The sequence below is a fragment of the Manihot esculenta genome, chromosome 11 (assembly GCF_001659605.2).
Source record: "Manihot esculenta cultivar AM560-2 chromosome 11, M.esculenta_v8, whole genome shotgun sequence".
Taxonomy (NCBI): Eukaryota; Viridiplantae; Streptophyta; class Magnoliopsida; order Malpighiales; family Euphorbiaceae; genus Manihot; species Manihot esculenta.
In genome coordinates, this window is record NC_035171.2 from 17,972,971 (window position 1) to 17,996,279 (window position 23,309).

Consider the following 23,309-nt stretch of genomic DNA (forward strand, 5'->3'; position numbering starts at 1 on the left):
AACGACGAGCCTGAAGGGCTGAAATCATACCTCTGGGTGTACCTCTCCTGTCTCCTCTGAAGACACACTCTGACCCATCCTGGTCTCTGAGACTCACTAGCTTCTCTCGACAGTCCAACGTAGCACTATATGTAGATAACCAATCCATCCCTAGAATGACATCAAAATCGGTCAAGTCTAGAACCACAAGGTCAGCTGGAAGGCATCTACCCTCTATGAACACTGGACTGAAACGACAGACTGACACTGCCACTGATGGGTCACATCTAGGTCCACTGACCCAGAGAGGATACTCTAACTCAGAACTGATCAAACCCAACCTCTCTATGGCTCTCGAAGCAATAAAGGAATGAGAAGCACCGGGGTCCATCAAAGCATACACATCTGAACACCCAATGATGAGATTACCTGACACCACTGTGTTCGACGTGTTAGCCTCCTCCTGTGTCACTGTGAAAATCCGTGCTGGGGCTACCGGATTTCCACCTCGGGAACCTGCTGCTGAAGTAGAGGCTACCCCTCTCCCTCTACCTCTGCCACTAGTCTGAGGCATGACTGGAGCTGCTGGTCGTACAACTGGCTGTACCACACTGCCTGAACTCATCTGCTGGGATGGTGCAAAAGTCATCTGCGGACAATCCTGAGCAATATGCCCTTCCTGTCCACATCGAAAACAAGCTGTAGATCCCAACCGACAAACTCCTCTATGTGGTTTTCCGCATCGTCTGCAGACTGGAGCTATGCCAGAGCTTGAGCCACTACCTATTCCCAGACCTGACTTGACTTTATTCCAGAACTTACTCTTTGTTCCTTTTGCTCTGTCCCATCTTTTACTGCTTGGTGTGGGGACTTTCGAACCCGAAGCCTGTGCCTTTGTCTGTTTCTGAATATTGGCACTAGCTTCCATTTTCCTGGCTGCGTCTACTATCGTATGGAAACTCTCCTTTTCTGCTGGAAGAATCAATGAAGCATACCTGGGATGCAGTCTCATAGTATATCTCCTTGCTTTCTTCTGATCAGTATCATAGGCTTGACCCACGTACTGAAGCAGATCCAGGAACTTATCTGTGAATTCATCAACACTCATCTCATCTGTCTATCGCAACTGTTCAAATTCAATTACTTTCATCTCCCTCGAACTGTCAGGAAAAGCCCACCCTGCAAACTCATTGGCGAACTCTCCCCATGACATGCTGTCCATTCTAGGCTCCACATAATTCTTAAACCATTCTCTGGCTTTCTTGCATTTTATTGTGAAACCTGCCATCTCAATGGCTCTTCTATCATCTGCTCCCAATTCACCGGTTATCATCCTAACTGCTCTGAGGTAATCAAATGGATCATCTCCTGTGTTGTATTTAGGAGCATCCAATTTCAAATACTCCGTCATTTGGACTTTACCTCCAGATGAGCTAGGTTCATGTCTGTCAACAACAGGGGCTACTGGTTCTGGTGGTAGTACTGGTTCATTTGGCTCTAGGTGTGCTGCACTTGGATGGGTAGGGGAAGATGGATACATAGGATATGGTGGATAGTAAGGATAAGGCATATAAGGCATATAAGGAGGATATGGCACAAAACTCGAGTACTCCGACATACCTCCCATCGGATACTCTGGATAGCCAAAACCTAAGGTCTGAGCACCTCCCTGTGACTCTCCCATACCTTCCTCAAAACTGCCTATACCCATGCTGTCATCTCTAGACTGATCAATCTCCATAGCTTCCCTCCTTTCCTCTGATCTTCCTCCCCTAGCTGTTCCTCTTCTGCTCTCGTCGACAGACCTTCTAGGGTCTATTGACATACCTTCCCTGCTCGATCTCTGAGACCTTGCCCTTGGCAATGCAGGAGGACAAGCAGCTGATCTCTCACTCTCTGGTGGGACTCCAGTCAATCGAGCTGATCGACGAGTTCCTCGCATCTTTATTCTGGAAACACAACATATAACATACCACTTAGCACATAAACATCACATATCAATAAGGCACATGCATAACTCATGGCATATCATAGCAGATAGGACTCAACACCCTATCCTAGTGGACATGATTTCCTATTGTGCTTGACCACTTCTAACCTGTCTGAGCCCAACACTGTCTCTATAGGTCCGATCATGTGAACCTAGGGCTCTGATACCAATCTGTAACGACCCCAAGAATCCCCTGAAACTCACTTAACTATCCATGCAAAGCATGCAAAAGAAAGCTGGACAGGACACTTTCGGCGGCAGGTTCGGCGGCCGAATGTCCTCTCCAGAGACGAAACTCAAGCACCTTCGGCGGCACCTTCGGCGGCCGAAACTCCCAAACAGAGCCGAACATGCAAAACAGGCTGTGGCAGCCAAGCCACCATGCAAGAGGTTCGGCGGCCGAATGATCCTTCGGCTGCCGAACCTGAGTTCATCCAGAACTCAGCTTCAACGGCAAACCATCTCCTCCTTCCCTTCAATCTCTCCAAACATGCTTACCTCCTCTACTCAACTCACATATACTCAAGTATATGGTCACAGGGGTCCAAAACTATCTAATAACCCCAAACAACAAAACAAACATAACACATCAACATGTATACATACATAAATCATCAAAAACTACCATGAATAACCTAAGCATGCTTCTCCTTCCTTTAACCCGTCAGAAAACATATAAACAGGGTCTAAAACTGCCCTTACCTCTGGAAACAGGAAGATACACACACTGAACAAAGGAAAAACAGATCAACCTCTCTTCAAACTCTCAAAATCTCAAAAGCGTAACTTTTGTTCTCTCAACTCTCAACACCTTTGCAAGCACCTCAAACTGCTGTAAGAACAACCAAAAACATGTACAGATGAGTCATAAGAGACGTGGCCATTCCATGGCAAGAATCTGAGGCCAACACTTGTCAAAAAACATGACTCAGCTCACTAGCCAACTCAGCTTCGGCTGCCCAATCGCATGCGAAACCATGCAACATTCGGGGGCCGAACTTGAATTTTTGGAAGCAGAACATTGGGCACTTTCGGCGGCCGAACTCATCTTCGGCGGCCGAACTTGGCTCCTCTGCCTTGGTTCATTTCAACTCAAAACTCAAAACGTAAAACCAGAAAACACCTCATAACACTGAGAAAACATAACTCCTACCCTTATATAGAATCCCAACACCCCGGATTCCACCAGACAATAGAAATTCTGGTGCCGGATTCTAGCCGGGTATTACATGTAGTCTCAGAGAAAGGAATAACAGTAGATCCCAAGAAGGTAGAGGCAGTAGCCAATTGGCCTATACCCACGACAGTGACAGAGATCAAGAGTTTTCTGGGTTTGGCAGGCTACTATCGGAGGTTCGTTCAGGACTTTTCGAAGATAGCTGCTCCTATGACTAGACTGACCAGGAAAAATCAGAAGTTCGTATGGTCAGAGGATTGTGATGAGAGTTTTGAAGAGTTGAAGAGACGGTTGACTTCAGCACCGGTGTTAGCTCTGCCGACTAGTGATGATGATTTCACAGTGTTCTGTAATACATCCCGAGTGGGATTAGGTTGTGTGTTAATGCAGAAAGACAGAGTGATAGCTTGTGCTTCGAGACAGCTGAAGAAGCACGAGCTGAACTACCCAACACACGATCTTGAGATGGCAGCTGTTATTGTAATACCCGGCTGGAGTCCGGCATCGGAATTCTACTTTCTGGTGGAGTACGGGATGTCGGAAGTCTCTAGAAGGGTTAGAATTATGTTTTTCTTAAATGTTTTGATATGTTCATCAAGTTTTATGCATAAGGAAATGAGTTTTTGAGTGAAATGAACCAAGGCAGAAAAGCCAGGTTCGGCCGCCGAAGTTGAGGTTCGGCCGCCGAACATGCATGGCTTTCGGTTTCACGTGTGGCCGCCGAAGGTGGTCTGGCCAGCCACCTATAAATGGCCCTCAGTCGGTTGAAGCGGTGAGAACACCGTTTCTTTTGTCTTCTGAGGTGAGATCCTGCCCTTGGTGAGTCTTTCTTCATGTTTTCATTAACTCATGCAAAGATTTGATTAGTTTTCATGCTTATTTGAAGGTTTTAAACTAAACACTTAAAGTTTTGAAGTGTAGAGAGTTTGAAGGCAAGTTGCTCCAAAACTCCACGTTAGGATCCTTCATCTACTTGTTTTCACAAGGTAAGTGAAGATCCTGAACTTGTTTGTAGGTTTTCTGAAGGTTTTCTGGGGTTTTATGGAGAGAGTTGCATGATATCATGTCCACTAGGATAGGGTCTTGAGTCCTATCTGTGATATGCCATGAGTTATGCATGTGCCTTATTGCTATGTGTTGTTTATGTGCTAAAGTGTTATGTTATGTGTTGTTTTCAGAGAGTAAGATGAGAGGAACTCGTCGATCAGCTCGATTGACTGGAGTCCCACCAGAGAGTGAGAGACCAGTTGCTCGTCCTCCTGCATTGCCAAGGGCAAGGTCGCAGAGATCTAGCAGGGAAGGTACGTCCATAGACCCTAGAAGGTCTGTCGATGAGAGCAGAAGAGGAACAGCTAGGGGAGAAAGATCAAAGGAAAGGAGGGAAGCTATGGAGATTGATCAGTCTAGAGATGTGGGTTGTCTGTGTTATGACGCATTCCATGAGATCATATTTTCATGAATTGTTTTCCTGTTCTACTCACTGGGCTATAGAGCTCATCCCACTCCCTTAACCCCAGTTTTGCAGGTTCGTACAGTGTACAGGGACAGTTCAGCAGAGAACGGAAAGAGTAAAGAGATTTGTAATAGCCCAGAGTGGACATGTAATCGTAACGAGATGTAATAATTGTGTGTCTAAAGTTAGAAATGTGCTTGACTTAGTGATGTATGTTGTGTACATGATATGGATATGTATATATGTTTTCCTGTATGTGAAAAACTAGGCTTAACAGGTATGAGTTAACCCATCTAGAGCAAGCTCTAGTCAAGGGTACAGAGTACAGAGTACAGAGTACAGAGTACAGAGTATCGAGATAGTGCATGCACAGGTGAAGCCTTGGTACAGAGAAAAGAGTTTTTATTTTTCACAGAAAATGTATGATCATGTATGAGTTTTATATGTACACAGAGAATATAGCAGGCTTGCTATTGGTTCTGGCGGCCTTAAGCCGACCTGAATCCTAGCGCCGGTGACGGTCCATTTTGGGGTCGTTACAGATATCTTTGCACTTAAGATGTGGAGGCATTACCTCTATGGGGTAAAGTGTGAGATCTATACAGATCATAAGAGCCTGCAGCACATCTTAAGTCAGAGAGAGTTAAACTTGAGGCAGAGACGGTGGGTAGAATTACTCAGTGATTACGATTGTAAGATCCACTATCATCCGGGTAAGGCTAATGTTGCAGCTGATGCCTTAAGCCGGAAGTCACTTGGCAGTTTATCCCACATTGCAATAGAAAGAAGACCGGTGGTGAAGGACTTTTACAAACTCATGGATGAAGGGCTACAGTTGCAGTTATCTGGTACAGGTGCTTTGATTGCACAGATGAGAGTTACACCAGTCTCTTTAATATTACATGTCCACTAAATTCTATTACAATTCTCTTTACTCTTTCTGTGCTCTGCTGGACTTCCCCTGTACACTGTACACTAAACCTGCAAAACTGGGGTTAAGGGAGTGGGATGAGCTCTATAGCCCAGTGAGTAGAACAGTAAAACATCTTAGTAACATATGATCTCATGGAATGCGTCATAACACAGACAATCCACATAAAGAGTAAACCTGTCACCACATAGTCCCAGTAACTCTGTGCCAGGGCGTAGCATCGAGCACCTGGTCTTCCTGTCATATATGTATATGTGTATATAACACCTCTGTACTTACCATTGCCAGGGCGTAGTCAAAGGCTCCTGGTCTTTACTATACCTGCCAGGGCGTAGTCAAAGGCTCCTGGACTTTACTATACCTGCCAGGGCGTAGTCAAAGGCTCCTGGACTTCCTGTCTGAGACTATTGGATCATTCAGCATTTACCCACATCAACAAGTCACTATGCAATGCAACATATTCATGGATACTAATGCAATCAACCTATTGCATAATCATGATGCATGAGATATGCTAAAACATTCCATTGGTCAATTAAAAGAGTTAGTTCCACTCACCTCTGACTATCTGGATTGACTGACTCTGCAGGCTCTGTAAACTCTGGAGCAGTCCTCACTGCTGCTCTCTCTGGTTCCTCTGGTCTGTACCTATACAGATGGACTCAAATGAGGGACCAAACTAACTTATGAACATCTCTATGAAACTCCCCAAGAATCCCCTTAAACTCACTCTAACATCCATGCAAAAACATGCAAAGGAAAGCTGAACAGGAAACTTTCGGCGGCAGGTTCTGCGGCCGAAAGCCCTCTCCAGAGACGAAACTCAAGCACCTTCGGTGGCCGAACTTCCACTTTCGGCTGCCGAACCCTTTCGGGGGCAAGTTTCGGAGGCCAAAAGGCACTCCAGAGACGAAAGTCTCTAACCTTCGGCGGCACCTTCGGCGGCCGAACTTCCCTCCATAGCCGAAAGTCCAAAAGCTCGGGGGCAAGCTTGGGCAGCCGAAGCCACCTCCTCATGGGTTCGGCGGCCGAATGCACCTTCGGCTGCCGAACCTGAGTTCATCAGCATGGCAGAAACTTGCCCTGCCTCTCGCCAAATGCACCAAACTCCTCTCCAACTTTACACCACACTTCCTCCACTTGCATACACTCATGTATATGCTCAAAAAGGTCAAAAACTACCTAAACACCCCAAACACACAACACAAACAACACAAAAACAAGCTCTATGCACAAAATCATCAAACCAGATGAACGATCCTCACGTGGAGTTTTGGAGCAACTTTCCTTCAAACTCTCCAAACTTCACAACTTTGAGTTTTTAGCTTAAAACCTTTAAATAATCATGAAAACTAATCAAATCTTTGCATGATTTCATGAAAACATGAAGAAAGACTCACAAAGGATAGGGTCTCACCTCAGAAGACAAAAGAAATGGTGCTCTTACCACTTCAACCGATTGAGGGACATTTATAGGTGGCTGGCCAGACCACCTTCGGCGGCCACACGTGAAACCGAAAGCCATGCATGTTCGGCGGCCGAACCTCAACTTCGGCGGCCGAACCTGGCTTTTTTGCCTTGGTTCATTTCACTCAAAAACTCATTTCCTTAAGCTTTAAAACTGATGAACATATCAAAACATTTAAGAAAAACCATAACTCGAACCCTTCTAGAGACGTCCGACATCCTGGACTCCACCGGAAAGTAGAATTTCGATGCCGGACTCCAGCCGGGTATTACACTGCCAGTGCAGTCCAGTCTTTGTAGAGGGAAGATGCCTATCCGCCGACCTTGTGGTTCTAGACTTGACAGATTTTGACGTCATTCTAGGGATGGACTGGTTATCTACCCATAGTGCTACCTTGGACTGCAGGGACAAGGTAGTCAGGTTCAGAGGTCAGGATGGGTCAGAGGTTGTCTTCAGGGGAGACAGGAGGGGTACACCTAGAGGTCTAATATCAGCTCTTCAGGCTCGTAGGTTGCTTAGGAAGGGATGTCAGGGGTATTTGGCTCATGTGAGAGAGCTTAGCAGTCAGGTTAGAGAGCCCGCCTCGGTGCCAGTGGTTAGAGAGTTTCTAGACGTCTTCCCAGATGAGCTGCCAGGTTTACCACCTGCTAGGGAGATAGAGTTCGAGATAGAATTGATGCCTGGAACCCGACCGATCTCTATCCCTCCCTACAGGATGGCTCTAGCTGAGTTGAAGGAATTGAAAGAACAGTTGCAAGAGCTGGTAGAAAAAGGCTTCATCCGACCGAGCACCTCACCTTGGGGTGCACCAGTTTTGTTTGTGAAGAAGAAGGATGGATCCCTTAGGCTTTGTATCGACTACAGGCAGTTGAACAAAGTCACTACCAAGAATAAGTACCCATTGCCAAGGATCGACGATCTATTCGACCAGTTAGCCGGAGCAGGTTGTTTCTCCAAAATAGATCTGAGATCGGGGTACCATCAGCTAAGGATAAGGGAGGAGGATGTGCCGAAGACAGCTTTCAGGACCAGATATGGGCATTTTGAGTTCCTTGTAATGCCGTTCGGGTTAACCAACGCCCCTGCAGCATTCATGGATCTAATGAACAGAGTGTTTAGCCAATACCTGGATCACTTTGTTATTGTCTTCATAGATGATATCTTAGTGTATTCCAGGAATGCAGAGCAGCATGCCCATCATCTGAGGTTGGTTCTGCAGACCTTGAGGGAACATGGCTTGTATGCCAAGTTCTCTAAATGCGAGTTCTGGCTGAGGAGCATTTCCTTCTTGGGGCATGTAGTGTCAAAAAATGGAATCGAGGTAGACCCTAAGAAAGTGGAGGCTGTAGCTAACTGGCCTAGACCCACTTCAGTGACAGAGATCAAGAGTTTCTTGGGTTTAGCAGGTTACTACAGGAGGTTCGTCCAGGACTTCTCAAAAGTTGCAGCCCCTCTGACCAGGTTGACCAGGAAAAATCAAAAGTTCGTGTGGACCGACCAATGCGAAGAGAGTTTTGAAGAGCTTAAGAAGAGGTTGACTTCAGCACTAGTGTTGGCTCTGCCATCTAGTGAGGAAGACTTTACAGTCTTTTGTGATGCGTCCCGTGTGGGACTGGGTTGTGTACTAATGCAGAATGAGAGGGTGATTGCTTATGCTTCTAGGCAGCTGAAGAAGCATGAGTTGAATTACCCCACACATGACCTTGAGATGGCAGCAGTAATCTTTGCACTCAAGATGTGGAGGCACTACCTCTATGGGGTAAAATGTGAGATCTTTACGGATCATAAGAGCCTGCAGTACATCCTGAGTCAAAGAGATTTGAATTTGAGACAGAAGAGATGGGTAGAGCTGCTGAGTGACTATGATTGCAAAATTCAGTATCATCCGGGTAAGGCAAATGTCGTGGCAGACGCCCTAAGCCGAAAGTCACTAGGTAGTTTGTCCCACATCACGGCAGAGAGGAGACCAGTGGTGGAGTTTTACAAGCTCATGAATGAAGGTCTACAGTTGGAGTTGTCTGGTACAGGTGCTTTAGTGGCCCAAATGAGAGTGACACCTGTGTTTCTGGAGCAAGTGGCTCAGAAACAGCATGAGGACCCAGAGTTAGTGAAGATTACCAGAACTGTTCAGTCGGGCAAGGACAGTGAGTTCAGATTTGACAGTAAGGGGATCCTCCGCTATGGGAGTCGATTGTGTGTACCAGATGACATAGGGCTAAAAGGAGACATTATGAGGGAGGCTCATAATGCAAGATACAGCGTTCACCCCGGAGCCACCAAGATGTATCAAGATCTGAAGAAAGTTTATTGATGGCCAGCGATGAAGAAAGAAGTGGCACAGTTTGTGTTAGCCTGCGAAGTGTGTCAGAGGGTGAAGCTGGAACATCAGAAGCCGGCTGGAATGCTTAACCCGCTACCTATTCCAGAGTGGAAATGGGAGAATATAGCTATGGACTTCGTAGTGGGGTTACTGGCGACGTCCAACAGATTGGACTCTATATGGGTGATTGTGGACAGACTCACCAAATCTGCTCACTTCATCCCTGTCAGGAGTGGCTATTCTGTGGACAAGTTGGCGCAGGTGTATGTTGATGAGATCGTCAGACTGCATGGGGTTCCTGTTTCTATAGTGTCGGATAGAGGGCCCCAGTTCACCTCCAGGTTTTGGCGGAGTCTGCAGAATGCCATGGGTACTAGGTTGGATTTCAGTACTGCCTTCCACCCCCAGACTGATGGACAGTCAGAAAGGACCATCCAGACTATCGAGGATATGCTCAGAATGTGTGTGCTGGACTTTGGCGGTTCTTGGAGGCAGCATCTACCTTTGGTGGAGTTTGCCTACAATAACAGCCATCATGCTAGCATCGGGATGGCTCCATATGAAGCTTTGTACGGAAGGAAGTGCAGGTCACCTGTTTGCTGGGAAGAAGTTGGAGAGAAGGCCTTGGCAGGGCCCGAGCTAGTAGAGATTACCAGCAGGGTGGTACCCATAATCAGAGAAAGGATCAAGACTGCTGCAAGCAGACAGAAGAGTTATGCAGATATCCGCAGGCGACAAGTAGAGTTTCAGGAGGGGGATCTGGTATTGCTCAAGGTGTCTCCAATGAAAGGAGTGGTTCGCTTTGGGAAGAAAGGTAAACTAGCCCCACGATACATCGGACCCTTTGAAGTCTTGCAAAAGATTGGGAATGTGTCGTACAATCTGGATTTACCTGCTTCAATGGAAAGAATCCATCCGGTTTTCCATGTTTCGATGTTGAGAAAGTTCGTGTCAGATCCGAGCAAGGTTCTTAGTGAGCCTGACGTGGAGGTCCAAGAGGATCTCACCTATGTTGAACAGCCAGTACGGATCATAGACACCCAGATCAGAAAGTTAAGAAACAAGGAAATCCCGATGGTGAAAGTCATGTGGAACCACCATAATTTGGAAGAATGCACTTGGGAGACACGGGAGTCCATGCTCCAGCAATATCCTTATCTTTTCTAAGGTTAGTTCCTTGTGAGTTATATGTGCTTTGTATGTATGATTTGTGTATACCATGCTATGTGCTAGTTGAGGAACATTCAGGGACGAATGTTCTTAAGGGGGGGAGAATGTAATACCCGGCTAGACTCCGGTATCGGAATTCCTACCGTCCGGTGGAATCTCGGATGTCGGAGACCTCTAGAAGGGTAAAACCATGTTTTCATAAAATGTTTTAATGTGTTTTATGGTTTTAAGCAAGACGGAAATGAGTTTTTGAATGAAAACAACCTTGGAGGAAAACACAGGTTCGGCCGCCGAAACTCAAAGTTTGGCCGCCGAACATGCATGCTTTTCGGGTGTGCCTTAGGCCCCCGAAGGCATAAGTGAGGGAAGTCCAGGTTCGACCGCCGAACATGGCATGCATGCGGAGGCACGTTCGGCCCCCGAACGTGGCCTGGCCAGCCACTATAAAAGGGTCCCTTAGCCGAAAATGGGCGAGCTTTTCTCCCCATTGTCGGCCAAGGTGAGCTCTCCGCCATTCCTCACCAATCTTTGAGCTTTTCCTTCAAATCTTTCACGATTTTCACAAGTTTTCATCTTGTTTTGAAGATTTACAAGTTTTGAGCAAGTTTTGGAGCTTTAAGGTTCAAGAACTCAAATCTCTCCCACCTCCGAGTTTAGGTCGTCTCTCTCTCGATCTTCAAGAGGTAAGAGCCAATCTTAAGCTCATTGCATGTTTTAAGTAAGTTTTATGTAAGATCTATGAGGTAGAATGCATGTTTAGCTTATGGTTAGGTTTATGAGCTTATGTTGTGTTCTTGAGCAATGTGTTGTTGTTGTGTATTGTAGTTGGGGTTTAAGATAGTTTGAAGCCCCTAGGAGCCAATGTATGTATATTTGCATGATTTGGATGAGTTATATGCATGTTGGAATGGGAAGGAGAGGTTTTTGTGCAAAGGGAACCAAGTTTCTGCCCTTTGGCAGAAACCAGGTTCGGCAGCCGAAGGACTTTCGGCCGCCGAACCTGCCTGGGAGGCAGGCCTTTCGGTTGCCAAAGTTGCCCCCGAAAAGAGACTTTCATCTCTGTCTGGGACTTTCGGCCGCCGAAGGTGCCGCCGAACCTGCCTGGGTTTCGGCTCTGGAGGGACTTTCGGCCGCCGAAGGTGCCGCCGAACCTGCCCTGTTCAGCCTTCCTTTGCATTTTTTGCATGATTGTTTTAATGTGTTTTAGGGGGTTTTTGGGGGATGTTTTCAGAGTCATGTTATAGTATGTTGGTCCCTCATTTGATTCCACGGGTGTAGGTTCGGACCCGAGAAACCGAGGACCTCAGCAGTGAGTCAGCTGCTTCTGAGTCAGTAGAGCTTCGGCCAGAGGTGAGTGGAACTAAACTTAATGTTTTAGATTAAGAAATTAAATGAAAGTTTTAGCATGATTCACGCATCATTAATGCCATGAAATATATTAGGGTGTTTGCATTAGAATTCACGAATATGTTGCATTGCACAATATGTTGTTGATGTGGATGAATGTTGAATGATCCATTAGCCCTCATATGTTATGACATGATGATATGATATGGAAGTCCAGGCGTGCCTGCACTACGCCCCTGGCACTATGTAAGAGAAAGACCGGAAGTGGCCTGCACTACGCCCCCGGCACCATGGATTATGTATGTTATGTTATGTATAAGAGAAAGACCAGATGTGGCCTGCACTACGCCCCTGGCATGATTAGATTATGTAGAGGGCTATATGGTGACAAATTCATCCTTGATATGATTAGTTGTGATGTGATGCATTTCATGTTATCATATGTTTAAATGTTTTATTATTCTGCTCACTGGGCTCTTGTAGCTCACCCCTTTTCCCCTTAACCCCAGGTATGCAGGTACAGGGTAGACCAGGAGGTCCGCAAGAGTATTGAAGTCGTTTATGTGTAATAGATAGAATGTGGACATGATGAAATTGTAAAGTTATGAATAGTTATGTAATGTAATGATATTGAGGATTAGAGGTTGTGCTTGACCTATGTGTAAGGTATCCCTTTTTAATGCATGATCCTAAATCTTTTTATGACGTTTATGTAAACCAACTCAGCATATGTTGTATCGCCCTTTTTGGGGCATTTATCAGATCCCACAGAGGGATCGTGTTTATGTTTATGTTCAGTGCATGCACAGGTTGAGTTTGGGTATGAATGAAAGAAAAGTTTTAATTTTTATGAATGTTGTTGATCATGTATGGGATTAAACAGGTTTACAGGTCACATGTCAGGCTTGCTACGGGTCCCGGCGGCCTTAAGCCGATCTGGATCCTAGCTCCGGTAGCGGTCCGATTTTCGAGTGGTTACATCAACTCCTCAACATGCATACACCCAAGTATATGCTCAAAGGGGTCAGAAACTACCTTAAAACCCCAACAACACAAAACATATAACACATATACAAGCTTTTCTCACAAAAATATCAAAAATACTCTCTTTTACTCTAAGCATGCAACTCTCTCCCAAAACCTCATAAAACCTTCAGAAATCATAAAAACAAGTTCAGGATCTTCACTTACCTCTTGAAACCAAGAAGATGAACGATCCTAACGTGGAGTTTTGGAGCAACTCTCCTTCAAACTCTCCAAACTTCACAACTTTGTATTTTTAGTTCAAAACCTTCAAAATAACATAAAAATCAATCAAACCTTTGCATGATTTGATGAAAACATGAAGAAAACTTAAGAAGGACAGGGTCTCACCTCAGAAAGTGAAAGAAAATGGCAATACTTATCCGTTCAACCGACTGAGGGCCTTTTATAGGTGGCTGGCTAGACCACCTTCGACGGCCTATCGTGAAACCGAAAGCCATGCAAGTTCGGCGGCCGAATGTCACCTTCGGCGGCCGAACCTGGCTTTTCTGCCTTGGTTCTTTTCTTGCAAAACCTCTTTTTATTTTAGCTTAAAAATAGTTAAAACAGTAAAACATACCACATTACTTTAGAAAAACATCAATCTCACCCTTCTAAAGATTCCGACATCCTGGATTCCACCGGACGATAGGAATTTCGATGCCGGACTCTAGCCGGGTATTACAGTTCGTGAGAAAGAAGGATGGATCCCTCAGACTTTGTATCGACTACAGGCAGTTGAACAAAGTCACTACCAAGAACAAGTATCCTCTACCCAGGATCGACGATCTATTTGACCAGCTAGCAGGAGCAGGTTGTTTTTCTAAAATAGATCTGAGATCAGAATATCATCAGTTGAGAATCAGGGAAGAGGATGTGCCAAAGACAACTTTTAGAACCAGATATGGGCATTATAAGTTCCTTGTGATGCCGTTCGGGTTAACTAATGCCCCTGCAGCATTCATGGATCTCATGAACAGAGTTTTCAGACAGTATCTGGATCACTTTGTTATTGTCTTCATAGATGATATTTTAGTGTATTCCAGAAATGCAGAGGAGCATGCCCATCATCTGAGGATATTTCTGCAGACCTTGAGAGAGCATGGCTTGTATGCCAAGTTCTCCAAGTGTGAGTTCTAGCTGAGGAGCATTTCTTTCTTGGGGCATGTTGTGTCAGACCAAGGAATAGCAGTGGACCCCAAGAAGATAGAAGCGGTAGCTAACTGGCCTAGACCCACCACAGTGACAGAGATTAAGAGCTTTCTGGGTTTGGCAGGCTACTACAGGAGGTTCGTGCAGGATTTCTCTAAACTTGCCGCTCCTATGACCAGATTGACCAAGAAAAACCAGAGGTTTATATGGTCTAATCAGTGTGAAGAGAGTTTCAAAGAGCTAAAGAAAAGGTTGACTTCAGCACCGGTGTTAGTTCTGCCTACCAGTGATGAAGACTTCACAGTGTTCTGTGATGCATCCCGAGTGGGACTGGGTTGTGTGTTGATGCAGAATGACAGAGTGATTGCTTATGCGTCTAGACAGCTGAAGAAGCATGAGATAAACTATCCTACACATGACCTTGAGATGGCAGCTGTAATCTTTGCACTCAAAATGTGGAGGCATTACCTCTATGAGGTTAAATGTGAGATCTTCACAGATCATAAGAGCCTGCAGCACATCTTGAGTCAGAGAGAGTTGAATTTGAGGCAGAGAAGATGGGTAGAACTGCTTAGTGACTATGATTGCAAGATTCAGTACCATCCGGGTAAGGCAAATGTCGTGGCAGATGCCCTAAGCTGGAAATCACTTGGCAGTTTGTCCCATATCTCAGTAGAGAGGAGACCGGTGGTGAGGGAGTTCTATAAGCTCGTGAATGAAGGGCTACAGTTAGAGTTATCTGGTACAGGTGCTTTGATAGCTCATATGAGAGTCTCACCCGTGTTTCTGGACCAGGTGGCTCCGAAACAGCATGAGGACCCAGAGTTAGTCAAGATTGTCAGGACTGTTCAATCAGGCAAGAGTGATGAGTTTAGATTTGACGACAAAGGGATCCTTCGCTACGGGACCAGATTATGTGTACCAGATGACATCAGTCTGAAGGGAGACATTATGAGGGAAGCTCATAATGCTAGATATAGTGTTCACCCAGGAGCCACCAAGATGTATCAGGATCTAAAAAGAGTTTATTGGTGGCCAGCTATGAAGAGAGAAGTGGCACAGTTTGTGTGAGCCTGCGAGGTATGTCAAAGGGTGAAGCTAGAACATCAGAAGCCAGCTAGAACATCAGAAGCCAGCTGGAATGCTTAACCCACTGCCGATTCTAGAGTGGAAATGGGAGAATATAGCTATAGATTTTGTAGTGGGATTACCGGCAACGTCCAACAGACTAGACTCCATATGGGTGATTGTGGATCGACTGACTAAATCTGCTCACTTTATCCCTGTCAGGAGTGGCTATTCTGTGGACAAGTTGGTGCAGGTGTATGTTGAGGAAGTTATCAGACTGCATAGGGCTCCCGTTTCTATAGTGTCAGATAGGGGACCCCAGTTCACCTCCAGATTTTGGCGGAGTCTGCAGGATGCCTACAATAACCGCTATCATGCTAGTATAGGAATGGCTCCATATGAAGCTCTTTATGGGAGAAAGTGCAGGTCACCTATTTGTTGGGAAGAGGTTGGAGAGAGGTCCTTGGCAAGGCCTGAGTTGGTAGAGATTACCAACAGAGTAGTGCCCATCATCAGGGAGAGAATCAGAACTGCTGTTAGTCGACATAAGAGCTATGCAGATGTCCGCAGGAAGCATATAGAATTCCAGGAGGGGGATCTGGTATTGCTTAAGGTGTCTCCAATGAAAGGAGTGGTTCATTTTGGGAAGAAAGGTAAGCTAACTCCACGGTACATCGGATCCTTCGAGATTTTGCAGAAGGTCGGGAATGTGTCGTACAAGTTAGATTTACCTGCTTCTTTGGAAAGAATCCATCCGGTTTTCCATGTCTCCATATTGCGAAAGTTTGTGTAAGATTCGGGAAAAGTTCTTAGTGAGCCAGATGTCGAGATCCTAAGAGATCTCACCTATATAGAGCAGCCCGTGCGGATCATAGACACTCAGATCAGAAAGTTGAGAAACAAGGAGATCCCGATGGTGAAAGTCCTTTGGAACCACCATAATATCGAAGAATGTACCTGGGAGACACGTGAGTCTATGCTCCAGCAATACCCCTACCTCTTTTGAGGTTAGAATTTATATTTTCTTTGTATGTTATGCTTTCATGAGTTCATGTGATGTTCATGTTATGGTTATAGTATGCATGGGATAGAGGAGGAACATTCGGGGATGAATGTTCTTAAGGGGGGGAGAATGTAATACCCGACTAGACCCCGTCATCAGAATTCCTACTTTCTGGCGGCATCTCCATTGGAATCTGGGATTCAAGGATGTCGGAGCCTTCCAGAAGGGTAAAATAGAGGTTTTTCACAATGTTTTTACGTGTTTTTATGTTTTTGAGTAAGAAAGTTGAGTTTTGAAAAGAAAAAGACCAAGGGGACAATTGCCAGATTCGGCCACCGAAAGTGAAGTTCGGTCGCCAAAAGTTGTATGGTTTTGTTGCCCCCGAAACCCCACTTCGGCTGCCGAAGGTGGTGGGGGTTTGCATGCAGCTTTGGCTGCCGAAGGAGAGTCGGTTGGCCACCTATAAAAGCCTCGTTGACCAGAAATGGAGGGTGTTTGAGCTCTCTTTTTGGTCAAAGGTAGGTTTTGTCCTTCTTTGGTTGTTTTCATCTTTTTCTTCCAAATCATGCAAGATTTAATGAGTTTTTAACTTGGTTTTTGAAGTTTTGAGTAAAAGAAGGCAAAGTTGAAAGACTTGGAGAATTTGGATCTTTTTCTCCACATCTCCGAGAAAGGACCATCGATTCTCTCGTTCTTCAAGAGGTAAGCATGGATCCTCACCTCCCCTTATGTTTTAAGCATGTTTTCACGGGTTTAAGGGAGTTTTATGGCATGTTTAGAGTGAATCTAGAAGTTTGAGTATATGTTGACCATATGCTATATGTGTTGCTTTGATGTTGTTTGTGGGGTTTAAACTAGGTTTTAGGCCCCTATATGCATGGAAAAGGGTATATGCATGTGTTGGAGAGGTGGTATGCATGTTTTGGGTGTTTTATAGGTTTTGGGAGGCTGGGAACTTGAGTTTGAAATAGGTTCTGCTTGTCTGGGAAACCCAGGTTCAACCGCCGAAGCAATGTTCGGCCGCCGAACCCCTTGAGGAGGCTGTTTCGGCTGCCTAAACTCGCCCCCGAAAGTGTGGACTTTCGGCTCTGGAGGAAGTTTCGGCTGCCAAACATGCTGCCGAAGGTGGGTGACTTTCGGATCTGGAAGGGACTTTCGACCGCCGAAGGTGCCGCCGAAAGTGCCCGAGTTTCAACTCTGGAGAGGGGTTTCGGCCGCCAAACCTGCCGCCGAAAGTGCCCTGTCCAGCCTTCATTTGCCCATTTTTTCATGCATGTTTCTGATATTTTAGGGGGTTTTTGGAGAGATGTTTATAGCTATGTTAGAGTATGTTTGGTCCTCATTGAGTCCACCTGTGTAGGTGCGGACCCGAGGAACTAGGGAGGCCCACAGAGTTAAGTGATTCAGAGACTGTTCAGTAGTTGCTAGAGGTGAGTGGAACTGAACTATGTTTTTTAATTAATGAAAGCTTTTAGCATGATTCATGCATCATAAATGCCATGTTATGTTAGGGTGTATTGCATTGCATTAGTGTTCACGAAGATGACGCATTGCATTATTACTTGTCGATTGGGACGGACACAGTGTAGGACCCTTTAGCCCTCTGATGTTTATGTTTATGTAACAAAAGTCCTGAGGAGCCCCACCGAGGGCCGGGCACAGAGTTTATTTGCATGTAACAGAAGTCCTGAGGAGCTCCTTTGAGGGCCAGGCACAGAGCAGAGGGATTTTTAGGTCAGTCCATCCGTGATGTGACGCATTTCATGATAGCATGTTTTAAATGTTTTATTGTTCTGCTCACTGGGCTCTAGTAGCTCACCCCTCTCCCTAACCCCATGTTTTCAGGGCCCAGAGAAGACAGGGTAACAGCAAGGGTAAAGGTTTATGTAATAGTATAGAGTAGTGGACATGATGTAAAGTATAGAAAAGATGTAGTGTATAGAGATGATGTAAAGGTTATGTAATGTATATTGAGTATAGTATTGTGCTTGACCCGAATGTATGTTTGATCCTTTTGTACATGATCAGTATGTTATTGTTTATGATGTTTTATGATGAGAACCAAGCTTGATGTATATGATGATGACCCATCTAGAGCATTTGATGAGGGCCCTAGTATGTGGTTCTATGTTTACAGAGTTAGTGCATGCTCAGGTCAAGCTTAGTAATAAAAAAGTTCAAATTTTTTATGGAAATGTATGATCATGTATGGGATTTATCAGGTACACAGAGTTCATAGTAGGCTTGCTACGGGTTTTGGCGACCTTAAGTCGACCTGAATCCTAGCGCCGGTAGAGGTCCGGTTCCCGGACTGTTACACCTAAGGTTAGAGAAAAGAGATAAGTTATTAGAGTCTAGTGAGTAGAAATATAACATAAAATAGTTTAACAAATATGGTCATATGGATGCATCATAACACAAATAATTCATGTGAAGATGGACTTGTCACTAGTAATTCTCCATAATTCTACTAATGCTCAGCCATAATGGGTGCTCCTCAAGACTTCCTCTTAAACATAATATAACATATCTATAGTATCAAAAGCGTAGAATCATCAACCCAATCTTTCTCTTACATAATGCCAGGGGTGTAGACTTCTGAATCCATCATATATATTATATCATATCATGCTCGAGGGCTAGTGAGTCATACAACATCCATCCACAATGATAATTAATTATGCAAAACATTATATTCATGAATTCTAATACAAAATAACCAATTCATATATACATGATATTATGATGCATGGACATGCTTAAAAACATTTAATTCGATTAAAATAATAGTTTAGTTTATTCTACTCACCTCTCACAGACACCAACCTTTCTCAGAGATCCCAACAAACTCCTTGCTCAGCTTCCTCAATTCCATCAATTTATGCCATAATTGATAGATCTTGGAGCCCCTGCAATTCCTCTTTTAGCTATTCTCCAAAATATTGTTGAATTATGGATGAGTAATACATCTAAATGACATTTTTCCAACTTCTAAGTCTTGTCTTATACGCGGAGAACGATTAGAATTTCTTGCAGGAAGGGCTTCATATTCTGCCAAATCGAACACTCCCAACCAGATCAAATTAACCAAGCACCTGTCCAACTTTCTCTAAATCCTAACAGTAATCGTTCTATTATTTGTCTATGTATAAAAACCCTCCTTAGCTTTCAAATCAACCAGGTTGACATCAGACACACATTCTTGAAACTCTTGAGTAGAACTTTCCTCATCCTCAATTCCCCCAACTCCTTGAATACTAAGAGTGGCGTTAAAATCTCCCAGTATCAACTAGGGGATATAGATTCCTTTTTCTAGGACTCTAAGGGACTTCCATAACACCCTCCTTTCTATATTAGAGTTGCTACCATATACAACTGTCTATATAAAATGGGTCCATCCAGCAACACCCTGTGGTGTATCAATTGGTCAGTACAAAAACTGCTTGAGGATTAAATGCAACCCAAATCCTTTCTAGGTTGGCAAATTGGTAGTTGTCTAAGAATTGCCATCCCCTTAATTTTAAACTCTCTTGTACCTTTTAGCTTCTCTCCCATTTCACCCCTATTTCAATTAAACCCACAACCACTAAGTGATACTTTGCAATTAGAGACTTTACCTCAGATTGTTTATTTGGGTCATTTAGACCCCTAATTTTCCACGAACCTATCATTTCCACCTATTCGGAGGCTTCACTGCTCTCTTGTTTCTCTTACCATCTCCAATAACCCCTACCTCCATATGCTTTCCTTTTGAAGTACTGTGTATGTCTATACCCCATATCCGCCTTACTACTTTCTCCTTTATGCACTATTTTTCTATTCCCTCTCCCTTTATTAATTGCCTTCTAAGGGTCATTCTCCATACTCTTATAACCCTCTTCCAACAAACTTTTCTTAAGAGCAACCAGCTCCTTCCCCTCTATCCTTTTCTCAATATTAGTTGTACCCTCATCTGCCACATCCTCCTTTTCCTCACTCTTATGTTTAGCTTGCCAAACACATTTTATTTTACAACCTCTTCCTTCATGCCCATACTTCTTACATTGTCTGCACCTAGATGTCCATTCATACACAACCTGTTGGTGCTGTTGACATCTCTCCTCATCCTCTAGAATTACATCATCTGGGAACTCCATTAGCAGATCCATCACAACCAAAATCCTTGCATAACTCAGCCTTGATTTTATCCTTGTTCAGAAATCAGAAAACAAAGGTCTTTCCAAAATACTTCCTATTTTACTCAGAATTTCATTAGTCCAAAATTTTCAAGGTAGTCCAAGTAGTTGAATCCATACAATAATTTTCTGCAATGCCTCAATGTCTATTTTCATTCTAGGTTTTCAATGTACTAACACAAATAGATTTCTATCAAATGTGTAGGGACCTTCATCAAGACTCTTGCCTTTTCCTCCTCGGAATCAAAACAGAAAAACATTCTCCTTAACAAACTTAACAAAAATTAATCCGTACCTATTCCATTTGTTCATTGCAAATCTTTCCATCCCCTGGAACTTTGGACTTGACCCGAAGACACTGCTTACAAGTGCATTTTTCCACTTTTCTGCTTCATCCACTAGATCCATGAATATGAATTTCACAATCCTTTGTCCTTGCAATACCGCTGACGGAATGAAGGATAACTCATAGTGAGGCTGTTGAACTCGATTCCTAGCAAAGAGATCTACCTGGTTTCTCTTATTCTCAGTCTTCTCTTCCCTTTCTGTTTGTCGATCTTCCCCCACCTTTACCCTCGATTCTTCTGCTTGCTGCATCTCAGACACATGCAGCTCTTTCCCTGCCCCATCTTTCTCGACTTCTATTTCCTGTTCACCACCCTAACGATTGCCTTCCTCATCTGTTTGGAACCTCTTCCCCCTTCTCCCTTATGGTGTAATCAGCTACTCGACGCTGTAAAATTATCGTCGGCTTTTGATTCTTCTTGTTCATGATCAGAAATGGCGTATTTTAGTAACATGTGGCTAGGGGTGTAATCGAGTCGAGCCGAGCCGAGCTTTGTAAAGTTCAAGATCGTTTATTAAAAAAGTTTGGAAGCTCGAGCTCGAGCTCGACTCGAGCTCTAATATTTGATTCGAGCTCGGCTCGAGAATTAAATATTATAATCGAGCTCGATTCGAGCTCGATTCGTGAAAGGCTCGTTTGATTTAATAACGAGCCTAATTCGAGCTCGAGTTCGAAAAGCTCGATTAAGAAGCTCGTTAATAAAACTCGAGTTCGAACTCGGAAAGCTCAATTAAGAAACTCGTTAAAAAAGCTCAAGACCGAGCTCAAAATTAAAAAGTTTAGTTTGAGCTCAAGTTCAGGCTCGAGCTCGAATTAATAATTGCACTTTAATCAGTTTTTAATCATCATTAATTTAAATAATATAAAAAAAAAGAGAGTGTACATAAAAAAAATTACGTAACACAATTTATAACTAAAATAACACAAATAAATATAAATTCAACGACATAATAAAATTAGATTACACACAAAGTTTAATATCAAACGAAATTCCAACTTCCAACAGTAGAAACAAGCTAATATAATTTAATTATCTTCATAATCATCTTCATGCTTGTTCAATTAGTTAACTTGAATTTCAACTTCAACATTCATATAACCTTAATTAATTATTATTATTATATTTTGATAATTATTATCATCTTTTATATTGTATGCTTAATTATATACAAATTTTTTTTATAATTATACTTTAATTTTAAAATGTATATAATTTTTACAACTCAATTTATCATGTAGTACTATAATTTTAAAGAATACTTATTATAATAATTAATATTGATTATTTGTGATTATACATTAATTTTATGGAATCTTATTATAATAATCATATACAAAAGATTTTTATAATTTAATTTTAAAGAATATTAATTATAATAATCAATCTTAATTATTTGTAATTTTCAATACTATAATTTTCAAGTATTTATAATAGTTTAAATTTTATAACTTTATAGTTATTTTTATTTTTTTAATAATATATGAACTTGTTCATAAATTTATTTAATGAATTGATTCACCAATTTATTTAAGCAATATTACTCACGAGCCTATTTAACGAGCCTGCTCGTGAGCCTTCTCAACGAGCTTGCTCGCGAGCCTTCTCAACGAGCCAGCTCGCGAGCCTAAAAACGAGCCAGCTCGCGAGCCTTAACGAGCCGAATACTATGGAGCTCAAGCTCAGCTCGTTTAAGTGACGAGCCTCAAAATTGAGCTCGAGCTTGGCTCGTTTAAACAACGAGTCGAACTCGGTCGAGTTTTTATCGAGTCAAGTCTCGAGTAGCTCACAAATAGCTTGGCTCATTTACAGCCCTACATGTGGCGAAAGAAAAAGGAAACCCTGACGGCGTATTAGTTACTCCTTTTAGTATTTATTAATTATCAAATTTTTATATTAATGTAAATTTCAATATATACTAATAAACTATTTATATATTATAACATAAATATAAATATTATAAAAATAACTATATTAGTTATAATATTTATTTAATTTTTTATGTAATAAAATTATATATACTAAATAGAATTAAAATTTTATTAGTTTTTTATTTTTAATCAATTTTTACAAAATTAAAAGGAAAAAAAAGCTTTTTTATTTTTTTCTTTTAAAATATGTAACATTACATCACATACTAAACTCATTATTTTAATTTTTCAGTTTTATAAGGTGAAAGGAAATTTTTCATATTTTTCTTTTCATGTTTTAAATCAATTTTATTGCAAATCAATTTGAAATAAAAAAAAGATTTCTTTTATTTTAAATATTTAATATTAAATCATATATTAAAATTATTATTTTAAATTTTCTGTTTTATAAGGTGAAAGTATCTTTTTATTTTAATTGAATTATAATAAAATAAAATATAATTAAAAGAATTTAATACAAAAAGAATAAGAATTTTTTAAATTTATGTAAATAGTTTGAAAATAATATTTAAAATCAATTAATATCATTTAGTAATTATTGTTATTATAGACATTTAAAATAGTCCCTTTTGTTGTACTCCCATATATAAATTATAGGTCATAAAAATTTAAAATAAAAAATATAATTAAAAATTAATTGAACTTGATTAATTATGTATAGTATTACCCCTCCTCCCTTTCCCACACACAGGTCCTACATATATTATAGATTATATTAATTATAAATAGTAGCTACTTATATGAATTGTAATACAATAGTACAAACCATTAATGGAAT

General features: G+C 42.5%; 1 protein-coding gene across 1 annotated transcript; it reads right to left on the bottom strand.

The window, feature by feature from the left end:
* Positions 1-18,674: 18,674 nt before the first annotated feature.
* LOC110608026 lies at positions 18,675-21,038 on the bottom strand. Its single transcript, XM_021747226.2, has 2 exons — positions 20,552-21,038; positions 18,675-18,990 (listed from the first exon to the last, which is right to left on the bottom strand). Exons 1-2 carry the CDS (start codon positions 20,851-20,853, stop codon positions 18,894-18,896), a joined length of 399 nt encoding a protein of 132 aa, XP_021602918.1. The 5' UTR covers positions 20,854-21,038; the 3' UTR covers positions 18,675-18,893.
* Between the last annotated feature and the right edge of the window lie 2,271 nt (positions 21,039-23,309).